We start from the raw sequence: 23,287 nt of genomic DNA on the forward strand, positions 1-23,287 counted from the left end.
TTAAGGTTATCTTCTTAGGTACACTGGCCTTTCTTTTTCTTCTTTCTTTTTCTATCTTAAATGAGCCTTTTCCTTTATGATTAAGGCATAATGTAGTTTGCTACTTTCTCCTTTTACTATCATATCCATATGGAGGCTTGATTATCAACCTTCACTTGCGTCTCGAAATGTTTGTCTCGTTTTTTACTTTTACGGAAATATATTTTGTTTAATTTTAAATTTTTTTATTTTTTTATTTTTTCGGAAATTAAGATCGACGGTCGAGGACAAAGAGTAAGAATATTATAATGGTATAGACTATAATGCATGATTTATATATAGATTTGGGAGTGTCATAAAGCTTAGCTTGGTCTCCTGTATCCAATGCCATAAATTCTCTGAAGAAATATCCTCAAGGCTTCCTTCAACCTGTACCAATCAAGGCCCCACAAGGTGTCTGAAGTGAGAGCATGGGACCGACCGCTGTTCCATCAGTTACAATCATGTGAAAAACTTTTTTCCAGGAAAGTGGGCCGTCCGATCCTATAATTCTCATCAGATGGACCCCACCTGACACGCTTAGGCTCCATCTGATGTGGGATTTTTGCCAGCACCATGATCTTTGCTAGGATCTTAGTTGCTTGGATCAATGATAAACAAAAACCAGAGTGCACCAGTGACCAGACACGCACACACACACACACGAGTTTGAAGCTGGCCAACCGCTAACTCTGAAAAAGAAGTTCTGTTGGGGAGTCTTTGTCTGAAAGCGTTTTTTGTTTGCTTACTCAATCCTCTTTTAGTTTAGCCTTAGCCATTGCAGTTAGTTCAAACTCATACCTTACTCTCTCTTTCTCTCTCCACCAACTTCACCTTTTTTCTTTCCTTTCTCATTTTTTTTTTTATGGTGGGAAGAGTTTGTTTTCTGACCATGAAAAGATTATCATCCTCTTCAAAAAGGGTAGTGAACAATGTGGTTAGAGGGGAGATAGAGTGGGAGCTCAGGCCTGGTGGCATGCTTGTTCAAAAGAGGAACGTGGGGGATGTTTCTTCCGGACCCATGATCAAGATCAAAGTTTCTCACGGTTCCTATCACCATGACATCACCGTGCCTGCTCAATCCACTTTTGGTAAACCATTTTTTCTTGTTCAGCTTTCCTTCGTCTTCATGCCTTCAGCTGTTGCAATTTGTTGGAAGATTGGTTGTCTTGGTTTTTGTTTTGGAAACGGTATTAATGCATATCAGCAAGTGTATGGTGCTTTTCTCTATTTTACCAACTTTGGACTTCCATTTTGGTATTTAATTAAAGACGATTCAAACAATTTTCTTCAGGAAATTTTGAGTTCTTCTTTGACTCTGAACACAAGCTTTTTGACATTCTTCACTTCCACCACCATGATCCAATTGATGTCAAAATTTAGTCTTTTGAGTGAGGGCTCTTTTATCATAGTTACTTGCTCTGTCATTATGTGTCTCTGTTTCTCTATTTCCTCTTTATCTCTTGTGCATATGCTTTGGTATTGCATGAGTTGTTGGACTTGGCTTCATTGCTTTGGTGGGTCTGAGTTTAGCAACCGGATTGTCTAATGGGTTGGCAGCTTTGCATACATTGTTGTACGATATGAAAATTGATGCTAAATTGCTGAGTTTGGTTCAAATTGAAGGGGATTTGAAAAGGGTTCTTGCACAAGAAACTGGCTTGGAGCCCAAGGAGCAGAGGCTGCTGTTCCAAGGGAAAGAAAAGGATGACGAGGAATGTTTGCATATGGTTGGAGTAAAAGATATGTCAAAGGTGGTACTTTTAGAGGACCCAGCTAGCAAAGAGAGGAAGCTAGACGAGATGAAGAGAAACCAAAGTATCCTAAAAGCCTATGAAGAGGTTGCTAAGGTCAGAGCAGAGGTTGATAAACTCTCTGAGAAGGTTAGCATCCACTGAAAATGGAGAAAACTAAATTTCTTATCTTATGATATGGAACCTTTTCATCCTACTGATTCTTTTTTTTTTCCTCTCTTTTTTAAGGTTATTGCTTTGGAGGCAATTGTTCGTGGAGGTACCAAGGTTTCAGAAAAGAAATTCCTTGTCTTGACAGAGTTGCTTATGGTGCAATTGCTCCAATTGGATACAATTGAGGCTAATGGAGAAGCCAAAGTTCAGAGGAAGGTTGAGGTTAGTGATTCTCCAGTTGTGCTTACTATCACAGATTTTTGTATTTCTTTTCTCTAATTCTCTATCGGTGATGGTCTTTATTGAAACCGGTTCCACATTTTCTAGACACATTGAGCTACTTGTTATCAAGTTAGAATTTTGTGTTGGCTTTAAGGCGATGGTTTTCTTTTCACATGCCACAAAAATTCAAGTTATCGACTGTAGTTTTCAAGGTTTATACCAACACAATATTGCTGGAAAGTGAAAGCCTTTTTGTTTGAAAATCAATGAGAACTTGACATGTTTATGGGTTGGAGCCCACACCAGCAATCAGTGATTATTCTCAGTGAGTTCATGACAAAAAATTCAACATAGATGGATCCTTCCTTGCTCTAATTGTACCCTTTTTCTTTTGGTACAAATAATTGTGCTTGTTAATAACAAATTTGGTGGCTTTTCCCCTTGAGAAAAGAAGTTTAAGCTATCCTCAGCATGGGGTGTCCTTTTGGGGCTCTATGCAGATGAAAACTGAGATACTATTCCTCTTAGAAACGGCTAGTTAATCATGTCACATGTGCACCTCCTTTGTGGTCCTGGCTTCACAAGCCTTGGATCCAAACCAGTAATCAAAAAGCAAAAAGGACAAGGTAGGTTTGTAAATTGAAGAAGTGAACAAAAGGAGACTTTGCCAATTGATCAATGGGGCAACAATTGTTAACTTTCCATTGGCTTAGGCTTAGCATTACCTCGATTGATACCCCTGAGAAGTAACTACAAAAAGTTCTTCTTGCTGTGCATTTGTCGGCTTGAAACTAAGTTCTCCACTGCATTTCATCACTGAATAGATATCTTTATCTCACCAGTTCAATGTGTTTTACATGAATGATAAATTAAAAACATTTGCATTTTCGATTTACCTGCACAGGTTCGTCACGTCCAAGGTCTTGTGGACACCCTAGACAATTTGAAGGCTAGAAACTCTAATCCCTTCAGCAGTAGTTGCAATGCAGTGTCAGTGACTACCAAATGGGAGGCATTTGAGTCGGGGGTAGGAAGCCTGACTGCCCCAGCCCCCTTACCATCCTCTACAAGAATAACTCAAGATTGGGAAGTATTTGACTAAGCAGAAGTTCACATATATCCGTCAGTAATGTTCAAACCCGGAACAAAGCCTGTATGCTGTTATAGGACCGAACCTGCAATCTTAGTACAGTTTTATATGCTCCTTCTCGTTGTGAATAGCTGTTCTTTTTTTTTAAGTACAAACAGATGGGGAGGCTTCTTCTTGAGTCATGGTAAGATTGTACATCAATTGTCTTTGTTTTGGTAGATAATTAAGATGTATCTCCTGCATGCCCCGTTTGCTTCACTGTTGGTATCTTTAATCAATGCTAGGTGAAGCAGGACATATTAACCTCATTTCCGTTGCACTCCTTTCTGTAAGTTTCCCGTTCTAGAATCAGTGAATTACCTGTTTTAATGAACTAAGAATTTGGGAAGAGCCATTTTTTTCTCGTTACTAGCTTTTGAAATCCCTCTTCCACAAGGAAATGCACACCTCCATTGCAACAATATTTAGCAGATTCAATGCAAGTTCAGTAACTTGCAGAATGCTCAAGAATCTCGTGTGAAGTGTTGTCCTCTCGGAGCCAAAGGACTGTTAATTTCTTGTGTAAGTAGGCAATGCAGAAGAAGTTACCATCGAGAGATTGTAGTAGTAATTCTGATTTGATTTGCATTATTTACCGGTAATTAGATCCTCGTATTCTGTAATAATTTGGAAATTTTACGTAACAGCGATCTTAGATCATCGAAGTGATTAAATCATAAAAGTAAATCTCCAATGACAACACAGACAAACAAGCGCAAAGCTTTCACTTTGACCATGAACGATTTAACCCTCTCACAAATCATTAACCCAGGACTGAAAACTCGCTTCCAGGCTGTGTTACTCATGCACCAACTTCCACATCTGGAAAACCGAGCTAGATTTTTTGTCCTGGAAGAAAATGAAGTCAAGTACGTCCGAACAGAACCAAAACCCCTCCAAGGGGCAACCTAAACGACGTCGCCCGTCACGACCAAAGGGGTCGCTGAGGACATCCTAGGAGCCCTCCATGCATGACCATCTTTACATGATGTATAGAAAACACGAGACATCCCAAGTCCTTGACGGACGCTAGCTCTAACTAGGTTTCTCCCGAGGCCTTCAGTAACGGAAACGGATGACCCTTTTTCAGGCGATACATGGGGAACAGAATAAAGGAAGGAGACGAGTATTAACCAGCAGATCATCATCGAGATGGCAGCGGAGTTGGAGTTGGAAGATTGGAAAGTGCCTCAGGAGTTGCAGGCTGTGGGCTTTGATGTAGAGTTTGCCCGAGTCGTGGGAAGATGTGGTGACATCGATCACTGTGAACTTGGGGTTGGAAAATGTTTGCAATAAGTTGATAAATGCTAGGGGGCTGGAAGGAGTTTTCCAGGGCTCGTGATGATGAAGAGAGAGTTGTTCAAGGGGATAGTTCAGAGATAGTTTCAGCACAAAAAAACACAAGCAAAATGGATCAAAAACAAGTATAAATCTATTGCTCCATGTTTTCTTCTTTACTCTCTTTCTCTTCCTCTGTTTTTATTTTCAACCTATTCCTTTTGTTTCAGCCCATACAGGCAGAAGGATTATCCTAAAGACAACTAGATGGGTCCTAACAGAGATACCAAATGAACAAGATATAAGACAAAGAAATATAGCATCCAAGGCCAAAATCAATAGGATTTGCAAGCCAACATTCATCATAATGAAAAGAATATCCATGTGATTGATTGAGTTTTTTTGACCTCTTGTGCTGCCTGCAGTGTTGTTTCAATTTTAGCTACAGCTTACAAGTCTAGTTTTTGTTCTTTTATGTGCATATCTCCTGCAATGTTGGTATTTATGTTTAAATTAAGACACAATCATAAAATGATAAAATAAGGTCTCGAACTATAATTAAGTTCTCATTTACCGAACTTAATTTATAATATAATGTCAAATAAACTCAATTTAAATGTCTGATCATGTGATTTATTTTCATATATGTAAGTATTTGGGTTAACCATTAACCACTTTAGTATTATCTACTCGGATTCATGTGGCCATTAGCCACTTTAGTATTATCTACTCATTGGATTCATGTGGCATACAATAAAAGGTTGAGTGTTTGATTGACACATAAAAGAATTATAACTTATTTAAGTACACTTGCATGACTTTAGACAACTCCAACATCGCCTAGTTGGTTAGGACATTTGGCTCTCACCCGAAAGGCCTGGGTTCGAGCTCTGGCAACGGAATAGCAAATTTTTTGGTCACATTAAACCTCAGTCACTATCTGAGACCACAATTGATCCAAAATTTCCTGTTGGAAGGTATCTTAAAGTAAGACAATCAGGAAGCATTAAGCAATAGTTATACATGCAGCAGCCATATTCTGTTGTTTACTGGAACATAAAAGATCAGTTGAAATGAGACTTCCATCGACTTTGATGATGCCAGTCCTTCAGATACATGATCAAATAGGAACAACAATCCAGAAGGCCGGACTCCGCCTGCAACCTCACCTCCCCCCTCATATCTCCATTTCTTTCTGCCCTTTTTCTTCCTTCCTTTCCCTTTTTCACCTTCGATAAAAGTTTTAACACATGACCAAGAAAGTGAAAGACAGATGCAACACACAGTTCAACTGGATTCGAAAATGTTGCCTCGCGATTTTCCAAACAAGCACGAACTAACTCAATCCCAAATTAATGACCCAGTAACAATGTTAAATATTCCCAACAACTTCTGACACTGATGTGGAGAAAGCTAGGAATTTATTTGAAATAGGCGAATTACACAGGTTGCCGGTGCTGGAGTCTATAACTAAATGTTAACTGCCTTTGATCAAGTTTGTTTCATGGCTCCTCATACGTGCCATTTGAATATTCCTCACCTGCAACACCAGATGTCCCATTTGATAACCGGTTTGTGCTGGTAGAATTCGAATACGGAGAATATGTGGAAACAGGGCTGCTTCGTGAATACCGGTTTTGTGCAGCTGTGCTACTCCTAGTAACCTTGAGACGAGCCTTTCGACCCTGTAGCAAGTATATAAGGAAGTTTATCATGTATAAGGTATGCAGTTTCAGAGAAAGGCGCATCAATAATAACTTCAGCTTGGTCACCAGCAGTTAATAGCCACCAGAGTTCACCATCATAGATATGACCAGAATATTCTACTATATGAGAAATAAGGGGAATATATAGCATAGGATATTAGGGGATGGCAATCACCTTTCCCATGCATTTCTCCAAGTGAGGAGCAAACCTCCCAGCCACAATCGATCTACCACAGTTCATGCATTCAAATATTTCACTGGCTACAGAAGGGTGTGTTTGTCCAAATATATCCACTACATACTTGTTATTTGTTTCACCACTGTTACTAGGATCAGCTACCCTAGCTCGAGCTTGTGCTGACAGCCTCAACTCTTCTTCCTCTTCCTCCAAGTTACGATCAAGACCCAACTTTGCTATCCGATGACACTCAGATGCGACATCAGCAATTATGGAATCCAGGAGATCCCCGAAAAAATGAGATGACAGCTGCAAAATGCATTCCAGTCAAACACAAGAATTATGCTTAATTATCAGTAAAGCATCCCTCAGTCTTCGTAAATGAACTCCAAAAAAAAAAAAAACACCCCATCACTCTTGTTCATCTGATTTCAAATTGAGCAATGTAAAAACATGAATTACCTACTATTTATGGAATGATTATTCAAACTTTTCATTTAAAAGAGGAAAAGAGTTAAACTGAGTGAACAGGGGGTACCTGAGTATTATCTTCATTTGGTCCAGACATGAGTTATAAAGCAGTTAGGTAATGATAGCTCCCAATTCAAAATTCAGTTAGAGCCGGAGGAATTTACCGATCACGCAGCAACCTGGTAAAATATTTTCAATTAACTATTAAATCTCATCAAAATTGAAAAAGAAAATCCAAATATACTAAACAGCAATAAACTCATAATAAACACAAATTCATCAGTAAAGAGAACCAATTAGTTCAGCAACAACGATAATCAACCTTAATAAATCATTCAGTAATTATTTTAATTATGAAATGATAAATTCCATCAAATTTAATACGCCAATTGTTGATGATCACGGACTTTAGATTCTCTAAGCTCAGAAAATGCAGATTGAATTCCCAATTTTAAGATATCTTCAGCTGAATCTTACTGAAAAAATTCACTTAATCATGTAAATCGATCAATAATTTAGGCTCACAAACATTAATTCTATCGTCGATCCACAGTGCAAAAATTCACATATTTGAAAACAAAAAGACGGATCTCAGCATAAGATTGAGAGAGAGAGAGCTTACGCGTTGGGAATCGATTCTCCGCTCGATCGAGAGAGAGAGCGCTCTTTTACTTCTCGACTCGACTCCCCAGCGACGGAGGAGAAAGGTTCGAATCCTGTGCATCAATTACACAGGACGCATCCACGTGGAGAACATCAGTGTTTGGAATTTTATCATTCGAAATCAGAACCGTGAATCTAAAGATTTGCAGGCGTGATCGTCAGCTGGGCAGTTGGATCCCACCGGCCTACTTATGGTGGGCCGTGTGATGGTATGTTTGGTGGGCCTATGGCCCACATAAAGCCCACTTTTTCATTTTGCGCTGTGATCACATGCCATATGTTGCACGCGGATAAGATTGAAAGGGCCATACAATGACCCCCAAGCAACCTGAATCTATCCTCCCTTGGTTAAAGAATTTCCTTTCACATTTTTTTCTATCAAATTTTCCTTCCTTATTAAGAAAAAAAAAGCATAGTATATTCCATAGTACATAAGTAATTCTTCACCCCTAATTATTTTTTTTTTCTCTTTTATTTTTACTTATGTATAAAGAAAACATATATAATTTTAAAAAATAAAAAAAAACAAATAAATAAATTATTCAACCTTTAATTAAATTGTTTGCCACATTTAAGACTTAGGAGACATCTTTTGTCTAATTGATAGGATAACAACAAAAGAAGTCATCATTTTATTATTTTTTTAATTAAACAAAAAGTCTCATGATATTGTATGAAAACATTTTATTTATCATGATGGTGTTAGATTTGTTTTCTTTATAGAAAAAAAATTCACGTGTGATATAATTTATTTACCATACTATTTGTCAAAACCTTTTTTTTTTTACTAATTACTATATCTTGTAGTAATAATTTGAGTTCCAAATTATTGATGTAAATGAGGCTAAGGAATCCAAAAGAAAGAAACAACAAAAGGAGCTAGCATTGTCAGAGCTCACTGAATTTAGACCTGTGTTCATATCAATCCTATCATTCTTCTACCTTCAAAATTGACATACAAATAAAACAAAGCAACAGTATAGATGCTGGATTTGGATTATTAATTTTATTATTTTTTTATATGATAAAGTCAAATTGAATAATTATATTATTATATAATAATGTAAATATTTGATTTTGATTATTAATTTATTATTTTTAAAAAAATTATTTTACTCGATAAGAACAAATTGAATAGTTACATTATTATACAATAGTGAAGATCGATTTTGATTATTAAATTATTATTTTTTTAAAAAAATTGTTTTACCTAATAAAAACAAATTGAATAGTTATATTATTATGAAAGAGTGTAAATGATCGATTTTTATTATTAATTTATTATTTTTTAAAAAACTTATTTTACCTAATTAAAACAAATTAAATAGTTATATCATTACAAACAGTAATAAAAAATGATTGAAACTAGTAAAATTTTAAAAAAACTAATAAAAATAATAAGACAAGTGACAAAATTTATGAGTTAATTTTCTTCCATTGGACGTCGATCCCACTACCTTCATTGTTTGGTGGGTATTATTATTACGCAATTAAAAGTCATATGTTTCATACGATGGAGGAAGATATAAAAACATGGAGATGGACAGCCTTTAGCTGCAGCGGGCTCTCGATTCCACCATCCATGGAGCCTTCTTCAAGCTCACAACCACCGGCCGAGCTAGTCTTCTCGGGCGACAAGCACTTCGCTTTGCATGGCAAGATTTGGTTACTCGCCGTCGTCCTCACTTTCGTGCTCTTCCTCGCATTCATCATCTTCCTCCTTCCTCGCCTCCGACGCCGCACAAACTATGAAGCAGATGTTTCGGACTCTAACGTGAACCCAGGGCGGCGGAACTGTCCTTTGATGTCTTTGAGGAAGCGGAGGAGGACCGATGAGGAAGAAGTAGGCGAGGAACGACAGTACTCGATTCGAATCAATGAGAAATTTCCTTTGTAGAAATGAGTGTTTGCGCCTATGACCAAGTTTTTGAACAAGATTGCTAACTTGTGGGCTGTGGCTGTTAGTTTCTCCTTGTTTTTTTTATTATTTATATATAACCAAGAGATGAATTTTAATCTGAAGTGATTTCTCACCTTGCTTCTGTTCTTGTATTTGTATACTGTAAATCAACTTCGGGTTCTTAAACTTTTAAGTCTTTGATTCTCAGTTTAAAGAACAATACCTCGTCAGTTCGTTTCTTGATTTTTAGAACTGGCCACCATGGGATATAAGCCAATTGCTTCCACTTGCTTCTGTCATTTGCTTGCTAAGGAAACAGGGAACATGCTCAAAGTGCCGGCCCGTGACAGTAACACCAAGCTAAATCGGGCAAAGTCTTCAGCCAATTGATTTTATTTCAATTACGGCTTTGAAAAGAATGTTTGCCACAAAATATTAAAGAAGGAAAAACAGAGGATTAATGGATAAGAATCAAGCCTTACCTGTTGCAATTGAACATCTGGAACAGATTAGAATGCCAAGACCAAACTCTTGAGAGTTCTCCAGGTTTGGGACTTGAAATCATCATTGGCTACATTTCAAGCAACATTTTACAACATTTTCCATCAGTGGAATTACAACATTTTACAGTGAATTAGCCCCTCAAAAAATTGATGCTCATAGTTCAAGTTACAGAGTTTCTTCTGAATCAAAAGACAAGACTGCCGACCAATATTGAAGTTAAAGTAACTGTGAGGTTGTCATCAAGCTCGGTACTAATCGGGAGTGACTCCACCAGGGCTGAGGCAAGAGACACAACCAAGAAACCCAAAACAATCTCCCAGCTTTCTTGAATATATCCAAAGTAGGCAAAATAGTACATAAACCTGTTACAACATTGTTTGCCATGAATCACATGCTACATCATGTTGAAGCTTAATCTGGAAGGAAAAAACAAGGGAAAAAGGAAAATCTATGCAATGCTTACCCAACAGAGGCCAAAAAACCAGCTGTTGCCATGGCAACACTACCAGCTATAGACTTGTTACTATTGTAAGGGAGTTTCTGTCTACCAAATCGCCTTCCCACGACATCCGCAATACCTGAAACAGATAAAGATGATAAAGATTGCATAGCTCAGGCATTTTCAGTAAAAAGCACCTCAGAAAGTCAAAACAAATCACCCCATCTATTGTTTCTGAGAAGTACTTGAAATTTTCATCTTGACCAGCTTTAAGTCCAGTTAAATCAGGACAGCAGAAAATAAAAAATTAGCGAATTAATTAACTCTTACCATCTCCAGCACAAAGGTTACATATTGCAGCCACTGCAATAGGTGAAGTCCTCCAGTAGAGCGCACAAGCCAAAGTAATAGTTGTAGCATAATATAGTGGTCCTTTAAGTAGTTCCCTGATGTAGGGAGAAAGTTAGGACAAGTTGAAGAAGTCATAAAAAATGAGAAATAAGAAATGACTGAATAATAGATTAAAAATAACACATTAGTCTACCCTCTTTCATGCCATGTCTTGTCTCAAGACAGAGGCAGGAAACAAACACCCAACAAGAGAAAAGCTACTAACAAGTAGAAATGTTCCTGATATTTCCTATTTGCAACATAGAGATCAAGAACTAAGTATTCATCCACACTCTAACCTGTAGTCTCCATATCTGCTCATTGACTTCACAGTGGCTTCATCTTTCCATAATCCAGAACCTATAAGAAGCATCCGTATAATATTGACACCAGGAGTAATAGCTGCTAAAATTGCTCCCCGATACCCAGAACTGTAATGATAAGTATTAGCTATTTCATTGGGCAAATATATGGTAAATATATAATGCTGCCTCAGTAAGGAGACCACCTGAATAATGGCCAGCAAAGCATGAAAACAAGCCCGATACTTATATGCACAAGCTTCCTATTCAGTTTCTGAACAAGAAAAGAAAGCAGTTACACAACCTTCACAAAATAACAAGTTCCTTTAGGAAAAAGCAGTTTTATGTCTCCTTTTAATGGACCAGGTTACTTAGGAACAAACTGTTTACCAGCATTAATCACCAGACAGAAATTAAGAGAAACCATTTCTTTACTCAATACATGAAAGATAGCAGATGACTGAATTGACATTGAATGCAAGATCAAGCCTAAGCACTTATATCATTCCCTGAAACGTGAAAATCTCTATAATTAACACTTTGCTATCCAGAAATCAATGGCTAAACGAGAAATATGGAAAATTTGAAATGGTTTATACAAATCGCAAATCCAACAATACACAGACGACTGAATCACATGATTTTAATCCTCAAACGCATTACAATTTCCATCTGTTCCCCCCTCAGAAATCAATAGCATAAATTACCAACTCCATTCTGAAACTATCAGGCCAGCACATTTTTCATCCAGCACTCTCTTCGAAGTGAGAAAAACTCGTCCATGATGCAGAAGAAAGAAACAGAAAACTTACCATGAAACTAAAAACTAGCTGCTAGATCTCACTTCCAATAACAGGCAAGTCAAATTCCAAAGAACACGATAAAAAATGCAATCAGAGGAAGTTAATTCCTAAGGATTGAGCTCATCATTCATAAAGATGTAGTTAAAATCGATTAATCATGTCAAAACTAAGCTTAGGATGCGTTGACCGTGCTAATTTTTTTTAGACGAGGTAAGTGCCGATGGCAATAACGCCATGTTTGGGAGCATGAATTTAACATTAGAATCGGAATCGGATGGAATCATCCGAATCACGAAATCTCGAACTTCAATGCAACCAAAAGAACGCATCGTTTAGCGATAAAAGCAAAGCAGGCTTACACTGACCTGATCAAGGCCTCTTTTGGCAGTTTCTTGCCAGAGTAAAAGAAACGCAAAAATAACGCCGCAGCAAACCGCGGCGGCTAACAAGTCAGACACCACCGGATTCTTATCTAGCATTATTAACCACCACCAATATCCGTAGCTAAAAACGAAGCTCTCTCACTAAAAACAAGAAATGCTAATAAAACAAAAAAGAAAAAACTCGTAAGCTTCCAAAATTGACTGCTTAGCTGGACAGAGTTATATCCAAGTCAGCATTTGAAAATGTTTAACTCCACGATAATCATACTAATAATCAACGCAAGATAAACGAAACTAGGTGGCCGGAGTTTTTGACAACCTGGTCACAGAGGCGGCGTTTGGCGGTCTCTTGCCAGACACGGAGGACCGAGAGAGCTACGAAGCCGGAAATCACGGTGGCGCAAACGTCGGAAAGGACCGGATTTTGAGGAAATATCATGGAGGCAGCGGGAGGCGTCGGATTTCGGCGGGGTTTTCGGGAGTTTGTCGATCGTAAACTGAAACGGTTACCGAATTCGTTGCTGCTGGTGGCGGTGAAGGAGAGAGATACGTGAGGGTCGAAGATGAGGTTGTTGAGCTTAGAAGTAAGTTTAGGAATTGTTGAAGAGTAGAAAGGCACAGCTGTAGAAGCCATCCGAAATTATTAATTTTCTTCCTTTTTCTTGCCAGAATCTTTATTGACCTTTTGGTGGTTTCGTTTTGAATTTTCCAGCTTGAGCAAAGGCGAGTCTAGTGGGCCAGGACCAAATAACGGATTCGGATCTGTCACGAGTGGATGCCCGATTAAAAATTCAGCATTCGACCCGACTTGATTAAATCGAATCGGATATTAATTTTACCATGCAAAATCGTATTATTCAAATTTAATCGAATGGGGTACCAATTAAAATTCAGTAACTACCATCCCTAGGTGGGTGTAGCACTTTTATTCTTCCATAGGCTTTACCGAGGGTACATGACGTATCTATATCGACAGTAATAAATGTAACCTTACTCTATATTAATTTTGCATTTCTGTCTTACTAAAAAGATTATTTGGCACCTCTTCTTGAAAACAATTTTAATTGTAAATTTCAACGAAAATAATTTTAATTGATTATGAATCTCTTTATATTAATAAATATAATTTTTATCTAAAAATGGAGTAATTATTTGTTACAATATGAATATGGTAATGAAAAGTACAAATGTGACACACACACACACACACCTATATAACAAAATCATACCATTAGAAAATTATTAGAAAATATCAAAACAAGATCCCATCATTATAAATTAATAACCTATTTCGATTGTAATTAACATTTTCTTTTGAAAATTCGTCAATGAGTTATTAGTTGTTTAAAGAATAAGTGAATTTGTCACCTCTTAAATTGAACTTTTAAAGATTGGATATGTAAAATATATTCCTCAACCTCTCTGAAGTGAAATTGAATTTGAATTAAATATGAGTTCTTCATGTGTCACACGTATAAATAATCTATTAGAATACATATATATATATATATATATATATAAATTTCTCAACAATAAAGACGATCGGCAACTAATTAATTATTAATTAAGATTTAATTTGGTGTCAATCAATTAAAGTGTTAGGCAATAATTAGTTAAATTGATTCACCTCTCGCAGTTTCTTGGGCCATATGGAAGTAATAAACCAATGTAAGAAAAAATGGGAATAAAAGAAGAAGTTTTTTACAATTTAATTTCATATTTAAGTTATTTATGTTAAAATTCAGTAGCAGTAAATATTTTTCTAATCTATATAAGTGTTTAATTTTTCATATATAAAATTGCTCTTCTCGATACCGATCATAAAGATGAATCATATCCTGAAAAAATTATAAATTAATTATACTACCTATACTTTCTTCTAAAGCTTAGGTATATGCATATAATTAAGTAATGCTTTTATCTATATATTAAGCTTTTTATGTACCAAAAAATTTCTATTAAGCTTTCTAAAATTGTACTACCTATACTATGAATAGAGTCAATAAAATTCCAAAAGTTTTGAAATATGTTGACTATAGCATGTTCCGAATCAATTCTCTTTATATATAGTAATGCATACAAATTTCTTGTTCATAGAATTAAATTCAAATTCCTCTTCTTTAAATAAAGATTATATATATATAATGAGATCTTGCATCACCGACAGAGCCAAGGGGTAACGGCTGGTGGTAGCCGCCATCATTTAATTTTTAATTTTTTATTAATTATGTATAAAAATTGATATATATATATATATATATACATATAAAGTATGATTATCTTTATAATTACCTTTTAGTTACCTCTCATGTAAAATTTTGAATTTATCACTATTTGACATGTAAATGACTTAAATTATTTCCAGAACCCATACACGTTGATCACATGACTTTCCAATTTTTCACTAAGACATACATGGATATATTTCTTAGGGTTCCATATATGAAACGATGGCATGGTGTTTCCAGGTCAGGAACACATCTTGGAGCATTTGATTTCCCTCGAATGGAAAACTGTACAATTATTTGGAGCCTCTTGTTTTTTTTTTTAAAGGCAATTTGGAGCCTCTTGTTCACTTTTAATACCAGGTTATTACAAGGCAACTTATAAGGTAACAATAAAGAAGGTAAAAATAACTATTTCTAAGACAGCTCAAATGCCAGATCACCTACCACAATGGGAGAAGTGGAAAGACTAATTCACCCAAATTAAAAAAAAAAAAGATTATTGTTATTATTTTTTATCAAAATCCTGGACATGCAGATGGACTCTAGCTAGACAGGGTGAAGTGTTGCTTAGAGGCAGGTAATGCTTGAAATCCTTCTGCAGTATATTTGTATTTGTAGGTGATATTTTCACTGTTAAATGTGCTTTGTGAATCTCGATGTTAGCATGAATTCTGTAACATTTTGATTACTTATTAATAACAATCTTCGTAGCTTAACAAGGGAAAAAGAATCCTGGACATTTTGGGTATAGTAGAGGCTTAAACCATAGATGGAAATCAAATAGATACATGCATATCACTATGCATAAGCATTTGAGAATTTAGTAGGTAGCCCTGGCTTATAAATAGGAAAAGGTCTTACGCTTACTTGCCTCACTCTTTTCTCTCTTTTCATAAGGGTACCTCTATACACGCTTCGTGAAAGTAATATTTTTATTAACTCTCTAGTTAAATTTTAAGCGAATTGATCTGAAATATTTTTTACATATGTAATGATTTCAATTCTTTCGCTTCGTTTGATGTTGCTATAGTTTACTTCTTTTGGTGTTTAGTTGTAAGCTTCTTATTCTAGATCACAATATTTTATCAATCAAAAAGAAAAAGCATGTAGAGCAAGCCACAAACACTCTGACAAGATTATTGGGGTTGTTTTAATTTCTTTAATCGAGTTCAATTTTTTGCAGGTGACAAACTTGTTGAAGCAATGGAAGGAATTAAGATCGAAAATGTTGAGCAGACCCCCGATGCTCCATTGCCGATGTTACCATCCAGCGGAAGTGGCAAAGCTGACCATGAGATGGCTCCTGCTGATCAGATTGATCAATCCAAGACTGGAAAACATGTTCCCGATCAGGTTCGTCAGGGTGAAGGACGAGGGCTTGGTAATAACATGGACCCTAAGAAGCTCAAAAGGTGAATAACATCTCATAGTTCTATTTTATATTAGAGATTCAGATATGTTTTCTCGAGAAGGTTTGTGAATGCTTTATGCTCTTTGTATATTCTTCTGGCCATGTAGAATTACTGCAGGCCGTGAATATTCACTAAGGTATCGACTCAAACAGCAGCAACACACTGCACAGATGGAAACAGACGTAAGAAGTCTCCAGGTAAACAAAAATCATACAATTCTTTCATGTTATGTTTCTGAGTTTTGACATAAAAAAGTTCAAATAAAAAAAATTTGTAAGGTTATATCTTTTGGGGAATGAATCGAATGTATAGATCGAATCTAAAAGAGTCGAATGAATGAAAGAGGGAGAGGAATAATACCAAAAGAGAAGGGTTTTTACCATAAATGAAACTTATATACTTTTTGTAAATCCGTAAAGTACGAATGGTCAAAATAATATTACATGTCTTAATCGTAATAGGATAAGATTTCAAATAAAAAATACAAAGGATCGAAATGGTATCACGTGTCTTGATTCTAGTAAGTTACAATTTTTGTCATAGGAAAAGAAACCCTAACACTATCTTTATATGTATATAGGCTGGATTGGCACTCTACTCTTCAAGGATCAAGTATGCTGATACTCATAACTCATTGTTGCGAGCGGAGAATAGTTGCATGCAACAAAAACTGACTGCCTTGGGTCGACAACTGGCGTTCAAAAATGGTTTTCCCCTATCTCTCAATCCGTTTCTCTCTTTCCAATGAGTATGACAAAATGAGTCAAAAAAAAAAAAAGTGATGTTGGGATATCTTTTCTGCAGCTGAATATCAGCAGCTGAAGCTGGTGAGGGAAGAGCTGAAGGAAATGTCTTTGCTGTATCACGTACCGTATCCACCAATATTCTCCCAAACAGAGAACTACGGCTACCAGCTGGTGAATAGGGCCCTGAATCAGCCAGGATTCAATCAATCTATGGAACCAGCTGGGGCGCCGGATATGCAGAATCAAAACTGGGAGAACCAGTTTGGATTTGGTCATCCCAACAACGAAGGCATCAACCGTGGTCCGATGTAAAACCTCCAGCTTCTGCCCTGTGCAGAGAAGAGAAGATCGATCTCCCTGTTTTTAATCTTTAGTTTTCGTGCTTGTTATTCCAGCTGGTCGGGCTTGTTATTTTCAGTTTATTTTGCATGGACTTTTCATTTGATCAGTACCTTTATGGATCTAATAAAGGGAGAAATATTTCGGACGTGATATTAAGTTTCATTTAGGATTGAATGCATTACAACATTTGAGATTATACATATTTTTACAATATTATTATAGATTTAACTATATTATGTAAATTTTTTATAATATTATAACTAAAATATATTTATAAAAATCGCATACATTAACAAAAATGGTTAAAAGAATGGTTTTTAACTATTATTTAAATTGATATTATTGTTTTTATTGATCATTAGAAATGATATTTAGATTGATTGTTAAAAAAATGTTTTTATTTTTAATTAAAAATGATATTTTTTGAATAGTTTAAGAGTTTTTTGAAGTATGATGTCAAAAATTGTTTTTATCAATCATTAAAAATGATATTTTGATTGATTAATAAAAAAATTACTCTTTTTGCCGTTTATTAAAAGTGATGTTTCGATCGATCGTTGGAAAAGTTATTTCTATCAATCATTAAAAAATGATATTTTGATCGATTGTTAAAAAGATTACTATTTTGATCGATTATTGAAATGTAATATTTTGATCGATCTTTGAAAAAGTTATATCTATTAATCCTTAAAAATTATATTTTGATCGATCGTTAAAATGGTTATTATTTCAATCAACTATAAAGTGATATTTCGATCGATCATTGACAAATTTATTTTTATAAATCATCAAAAATGATATATTTCAATAAATCACTAAATCTATTATTATTTTTACTGTTTCTTAAAAGTGATATTTCGATCTATAATTAAAACTAGAAAAATTAACTTGCAAACAATTGTAAAAAAAAAAAAAAGATAGAGAAAAAGACAGAAGCCAAACTTACATCTTTTCTTTTTCTTTTTTCGAATCAAATCCTATTAAATTTGATGATATTCATTTGAGTGCTTAGAACTCATTAGTAGAAATGCTTTGAAAAAAAAAATTAATAAAACAAAATGTCCTTCAGGAACTAGAGCTAATATGGCAATGCAGTTGGCATGGTTTAGCTGACCAATTAGCTGCAGAAACAATGATTAGGGTTCCAAACTTGCCCTGAATTCAGTTTCAAGAGTCTTGTATCTTTCTCGTGCATTCAAATTACTATAGTTAAAGCGACAGCTACTATGTTTTTCCCTTTAAAGGGGTCTGCTTTTATTACCATTGAAAAGGGCAGAATTTTACCCTTCTTAGAGATAACCATCAATGTCAGAAGAAAAAGCCAAGTTCATGACCAAAATAACTTAATCAACCCTGCCAGAATTTACTAGACTATCCTGGTTGAACACTAATTTTTGACAATTTTCTCTCTTTATGTGGGTAATTCTGTATTTTTGAGATAAGGTTTAACCATGGGTGTTTTGAACTCAGGTTTTGTTCTTACATTTCATATATGGTAAGTCACCTGGGTTTTGTGTATAAATACCCGGCCAAGCAAGGCTCTTAATCACAAAGCACTTTGCTTACATCTTTATAGGGTTAGTTTGAGTTTAAAGTAGATTTTCCTTTTATGAAGTTTTTCATATCTGCTCACTCCTAATGCTTGCTTGTTTTGCCTCTTTCCTGCAGGTTGATATAGAAGCATATATATTAGCGAGTCGGAAGCATGGAGGGAAAGAACAAGAAGATTGCCCAGGAGACACCAGCTGCTGCCTCGACCAGGCGTAAAAGTGCCACCAATGCCAGGTCCATCGCCTCCATGTCTCCATCAAACCTTCCTAAAGCCCCTACTTCATTCCAAGGCTGGAAAAAACCATCTTTCATGCATCATGCTGGTGCCGCTGGGGCCTCTGGCAGTGGAACTAACACCAGTTCCTTCCAGGCACCCGACCCTTTCTCCATGAAAGGTGAAAAAAACAAGACCATTTCGTTACAGGAACCCAACCCTTTATCCATGAAAGGTGAAAAAAACAAGACCAGTTTCTTCCAGGCACCCGACCCTTTATCCATGAAATTAGTTGAAAAAAACAAGACCAGTTTCTTCCGGACACCCGACCCTCTATCCATGAAAGGTGAAAAAAACAAGCGGATAGATCAAAACCCATCTCCTACGTCTAATCAGAATCTGACCCTCAAGATTTCTGATGGTGTTAATTCTGACAAAACCGAGGTTGGAAATGGTGCTGCAGTCCGCTGGGGTCGTAAACTGGATCTCGATATGGACCCCAAAAAGCTTAGACGGTGAGTTTATTCTGTCTTCTTTAACGTATCATGCTGACCATTCAAGCATTCACTCCTTTTTCGCTTTGTTTGTAGGGTCATTTCAAATCGAATTTCTGCTCAGAAATCAAGAATGAAGAAGCTTCAATACGTTTCTGAGATGGAAAAGAAGGTGGAAGTTTTAGAGGTAAGCATTATCTCTCTCTAGGTTTCGGTTCTTCTTCAATTTGTTCCAAATCTACCAAAAGTTTTGTCATCATTGTTCTCCATTTCTTACGTTTCCAGGCTCAAATCGCTGTGCTCGCCCCTCAAGTTGCATTATACAGAAACCAGAAACACTACCTGCAAATGGAGCAAAAGGGCTTGAAGCAACGGATTGCTGCTTGTGCCGCCCGAAAAAGTCTCGTAGATGGTAAGCAATCTAAACTCTCGTTTTCTCTCATTATCTCCAATCAGAGATATAAGTATGACTTGTTTCATGTTTTCGGGCAGCCGAGGTCGAAATGAATAAGGCCGAACTGAATCGACTGAGACAGCTTCAGATGGCACAACAACAACAGAAGCTGCAGGCGCAGGCGAGCATGGGTGGTTGGGAACATGGATTCACATTGCAGATGGTGAATCCAGGTCTGTCACAGTCCGGGACTGGACACACCATGTACGTCCATCCAAACCAAGGTAAAATTAAGTTGATCATGCAACCTGATTCATTATTTGGGACTATAATCAGTTCTCGATCAAATAAAAAAAACATATACAATATATAATACATATCGCATACCAGTTACACTTACAAATCCGATATTGATCTCACTCATTGCATAATGCATACGAAAATAAAATTAACATGGTGAATGAAAGAGTGGCCTCATTTCCTTTCCAATATAATTAATGGGCAAACAGACATTAATTAATAAAAAAAATTGGGATATGATAATTGAAAACCCCATTAATTTCGATGATTCTTTTTATTGGGTGCAAATTTAGATTGAACCTCCACCACCCCCCCCCCCCCCAAAAAAAAAAAATCACACAATTATGGTTGAAAGAAGACGAAATGAAAACCATTCACAGGGTTATCTAGCTAATATCACAGCAGCCTCATCGAAATTTTCAGGAGTCAGAAACGTGTCAAACTCATGCTTGGAGGTTTGTGGCAGAGGAAATGATTGATATATCTTTGCATGCACTTGCTTTCTTTTTGTTTGTTTGTGTTTAAACCTGGACTTATTTTCAAATTTTGAACATTATTAATTCCATTTGGAGGCATAACATTGGTAATTCTTTTGGATAATTGTGGTTTTAACTTCACAATTTACTTGTTAATATGATGAATTCTTATTGGACATATATAAAAGGTATAATTTTTTAAATTAACATAATAATAAATAAAATATTTAAATTAGATTATGATTATCACATTAATAAGATACATAGTTTTTTAGCCATGAATATGTAACTCTTCTGCAGCTGTTGTTGGAGACAATACAGCAGAAATAATCAGCAGGCTGAGCCAAACTAGCTTGAACCCGCAACAGGAACCACCTGGACAGATTCCACTGCCTGGCTGGGAACCAGGGCTAGAACCGCTGCTAAATATGGGCTTCAACCAACCTGGACCGGGGCTGTTGCAGAACCCAAGCTTGAATCAATCAACACAGCTGCAGAATGGGGGTCTGAACCCAACCCTGGGAGGGCTGTTGCAGAATCCAAGCTTGAATCAATCAATGCAGATTTCAAGCTTGAATCAATCAACACAGCTGCAGAATGGGAGTCTCAACGACCCAACCCTGGGAGGGCTGTTGCAGAATCCAAGCTTGAATCAATCAATGCAGAATCCAAGCTTGAATCAATCAACACAACTGCAGAATGGGAGTCTCAACCCAACCCTGGGAGGGCTGTTTCAGAATCCAAGCTTGAATCAATCAATACAGCTGCAGAATGGGAGTCTCAACCCAAACCTGGGAGGGCTGGAGCAGCTCCTGAACATGAACCTTGGGAATCAAAACCCTCGCAATGACTTCATATGAACTAAACTAATTATGATTTGTCAAGCTGGTTTCTCTGCAATCTTTTCGTTATTTGTTGTTTGGTTTCAGCCTGTTTATGTCTGCTGTCTTTATGCGGTAGTTTTCTTATAATCTCATGGACTATGAATTACTGTTTCATCATTTGTTTCTTTTTCCTTTTTTGCTAAGCCATAATTTCAGCACCATAAATAGATGTCAATTTCAGCACCATCTCACGAAGAATTCCTTCCTACCCAAGCCCTTTTCCGCCAGTGAGTCGACACAGTACTGATTGTCTTCTCTAAAAAGATTCCGAGAAGATATGTTGAAACAACTTCTATTATTTGCTTGTAATTATGGATGCAGTAATGTTGAATAGACATTTAGGATAGAGTGAAGCTGGAATATGTGTGGCTGATAATTAATTAACCAGAAATAATTAGGGCAACTTCTGAGGTATTAATGCTACTTATGAAGCAACAAACTGGCAGTTTCGTTTCAAGGTTTCCTCCTTGAATGAATGAATCCATGAATTGTACATCTTATACGAGGTTCTTATATTTGCTTCAAGGCCACACACGATCCACATACATGTATGAGAAAATTGATAATGCTTTTATGCAGTTTCTTTCAATGATAAAACAAAAATTTTATCCCTGGAAGTATCCTTTGAAAAGCTTCAAGGCAAGCAACATATTGCAGAAGGTTTGGAGACAGAGGACAATCAGATTGATTTACTGTCAACTACTCTATCGTTATTTCACATCTTCAAGCAAATAAAACAAATTACTCTATTACCTACTTGAAAGAGAAAGCTCTGATAGTTACCCATTGTCATTATTGTGAACAAAGAGAGGTCAAATTGATCCTATATAACATCTAGAAAGCTGATCAGCAGAATGAGAGAAAAGGAGAAAAACAAGCCTATATGCACTGCAATAAACTTGGGCTTTTGTTGCATTTATTTGGTATAGCATATACTTATGCAGTAAAATTTTAAAAAGTACTGCTCTTTAAATTTTTATTTGCACTTTTTTTTACTTTTAATAACAATCAATAACGCCTACTCAATGCTAAAAAGACTACTAACAGCACTACAAAAAAAAAAAAAAAATACAACCCAAGATTAAATTTGTCATAGTAATGTACTTTACATATATTACTACGTTGAGGGATGAAGAATTAACAGTCGAGAAGTCAATGCATTTGCAGTCATTAAATTTGGAGTGAATAGAGTTGAAATGTTCTATGCATAGTGGTAGCGGGTGGGGAATTTAAATGAGATTGTATCATTCTATCTTCCGGTGTTTGCTAATTTTGGTGTTAAACTTGCTCTAATCATCTTAGTGAAGATCTTGATTTTGTATAATTTTCTGATACCTAAAGCTTTGTTTGGTTGAGAAACAAAAGACCAGTAGGAAATGGTCCAAAAAACTACGTACCACAACTTCTTGGGCGGCAAACTATAATGACAATCATTACTCGACCGAGCTTCCTGCTCGACATGTTTAGTTATGGATGCAATCAGAAATCACAGCATGGATCGTGTGACTTCATCTTCCAAATATGTTTTGAGGTTTCGTTCTCTTTCTCTGATCTTTAATCACTGTCTTTTTCTATGTGTTAACTTTAATTATATATCAAGCTGAAATGTTTTTGAACAATGGAAAAGCTAAGACAAGCAAATATGATCTAAATTTCATTTGCACTATATATTTTGTGACAGAGATCTGGGGCTTGCATGTTTTTGGTTGCTGTAGTCCTGTGAAATACATATGTATTTTAACGCACTTTTCTTCTCACCACGAACAACCAATTGCTGGGAATAAATCAAGCACTGGGCACTGCAGATAGAGCCTAAAACCTCGACTCAAAACTTCCTACTCCTACGTCCTAAGCCGCCTGATCTGAGTTAGAATCAGGCTCTCAGGCTAAAACTATTTTAGTCTAGTGTGTTATGTTAGCAAGAAAAAGAGAAAATGAAACAAAACTGAGGGA

General features: G+C 36.2%; 4 protein-coding genes across 6 annotated transcripts; 2 read left to right on the forward strand and 2 right to left on the reverse strand.

Annotated features, from left to right (window-relative positions):
* Positions 1 to 692: 692 nt before the first annotated feature.
* Positions 693 to 3,625, forward strand: LOC18590989 (BAG family molecular chaperone regulator 4-like). Of its 2 annotated transcripts, XR_001929621.2 has the most exons (5): positions 693 to 1,109; positions 1,645 to 1,901; positions 2,001 to 2,147; positions 3,052 to 3,421; positions 3,522 to 3,625. XR_001929621.2 is itself a non-coding variant. In XM_018128455.2 (4 exons), exons 1-4 carry the CDS (start codon positions 884 to 886, stop codon positions 3,247 to 3,249), a joined length of 828 nt encoding a protein of 275 aa, XP_017983944.1. In that variant the 5' UTR covers positions 693 to 883; the 3' UTR covers positions 3,250 to 3,625. The 2 variants fall into 2 exon arrangements, 1 of the variants encoding a protein (XP_017983944.1); XM_018128455.2 differs by having other exon boundaries at positions 3,052 to 3,625.
* A 1,881-nt stretch (positions 3,626 to 5,506) lies between these two features.
* LOC18590990 (SAGA-associated factor-like protein) lies at positions 5,507 to 7,671 on the reverse strand. Its single transcript, XM_007016873.3, has 4 exons — positions 7,532 to 7,671; positions 6,977 to 7,088; positions 6,436 to 6,747; positions 5,507 to 6,239 (listed from the first exon to the last, which is right to left on the reverse strand). The coding sequence occupies exons 2-4, from the start codon at positions 7,004 to 7,006 to the stop codon at positions 6,057 to 6,059; spliced, it is 525 nt and encodes a 174-aa protein (XP_007016935.3). The 5' UTR covers positions 7,007 to 7,088; positions 7,532 to 7,671; the 3' UTR covers positions 5,507 to 6,056.
* A 2,308-nt stretch (positions 7,672 to 9,979) lies between these two features.
* FOLK (Phosphatidate cytidylyltransferase family protein) lies at positions 9,980 to 12,990 on the reverse strand. 2 transcript variants are annotated; one of them, XM_018128426.2, is made up of 7 exons: positions 12,613 to 12,753; positions 12,276 to 12,450; positions 11,314 to 11,381; positions 11,105 to 11,236; positions 10,746 to 10,861; positions 10,440 to 10,554; positions 9,980 to 10,338 (listed from the first exon to the last, which is right to left on the reverse strand). In XM_018128426.2, exons 2-7 carry the CDS (start codon positions 12,387 to 12,389, stop codon positions 10,161 to 10,163), a joined length of 723 nt encoding a protein of 240 aa, XP_017983915.1. In that variant the 5' UTR covers positions 12,390 to 12,450; positions 12,613 to 12,753; the 3' UTR covers positions 9,980 to 10,160. The 2 variants fall into 2 exon arrangements, with proteins under 2 accessions (XP_017983915.1, XP_007016939.2); XM_007016877.3 differs by lacking the exon at positions 12,276 to 12,450 and having other exon boundaries at positions 12,613 to 12,990.
* Positions 12,991 to 14,708: 1,718 nt separating this feature from the next.
* On the forward strand, positions 14,709 to 16,991 carry LOC18590993 (uncharacterized). The gene is made up of 5 exons (XM_088809746.1): positions 14,709 to 14,808; positions 15,705 to 15,933; positions 16,040 to 16,130; positions 16,514 to 16,640; positions 16,738 to 16,991. The coding sequence occupies exons 1-5, from the start codon at positions 14,709 to 14,711 to the stop codon at positions 16,989 to 16,991; spliced, it is 801 nt and encodes a 266-aa protein (XP_088665872.1).
* The last annotated feature ends 6,296 nt before the right edge of the window (positions 16,992 to 23,287 follow it).

Source organism: Theobroma cacao, chromosome 9 (genome assembly GCF_053813885.1).
Source record: "Theobroma cacao isolate CCN51 chromosome 9, ASM5381388v1, whole genome shotgun sequence".
Taxonomy (NCBI): Eukaryota; Viridiplantae; Streptophyta; class Magnoliopsida; order Malvales; family Malvaceae; genus Theobroma; species Theobroma cacao.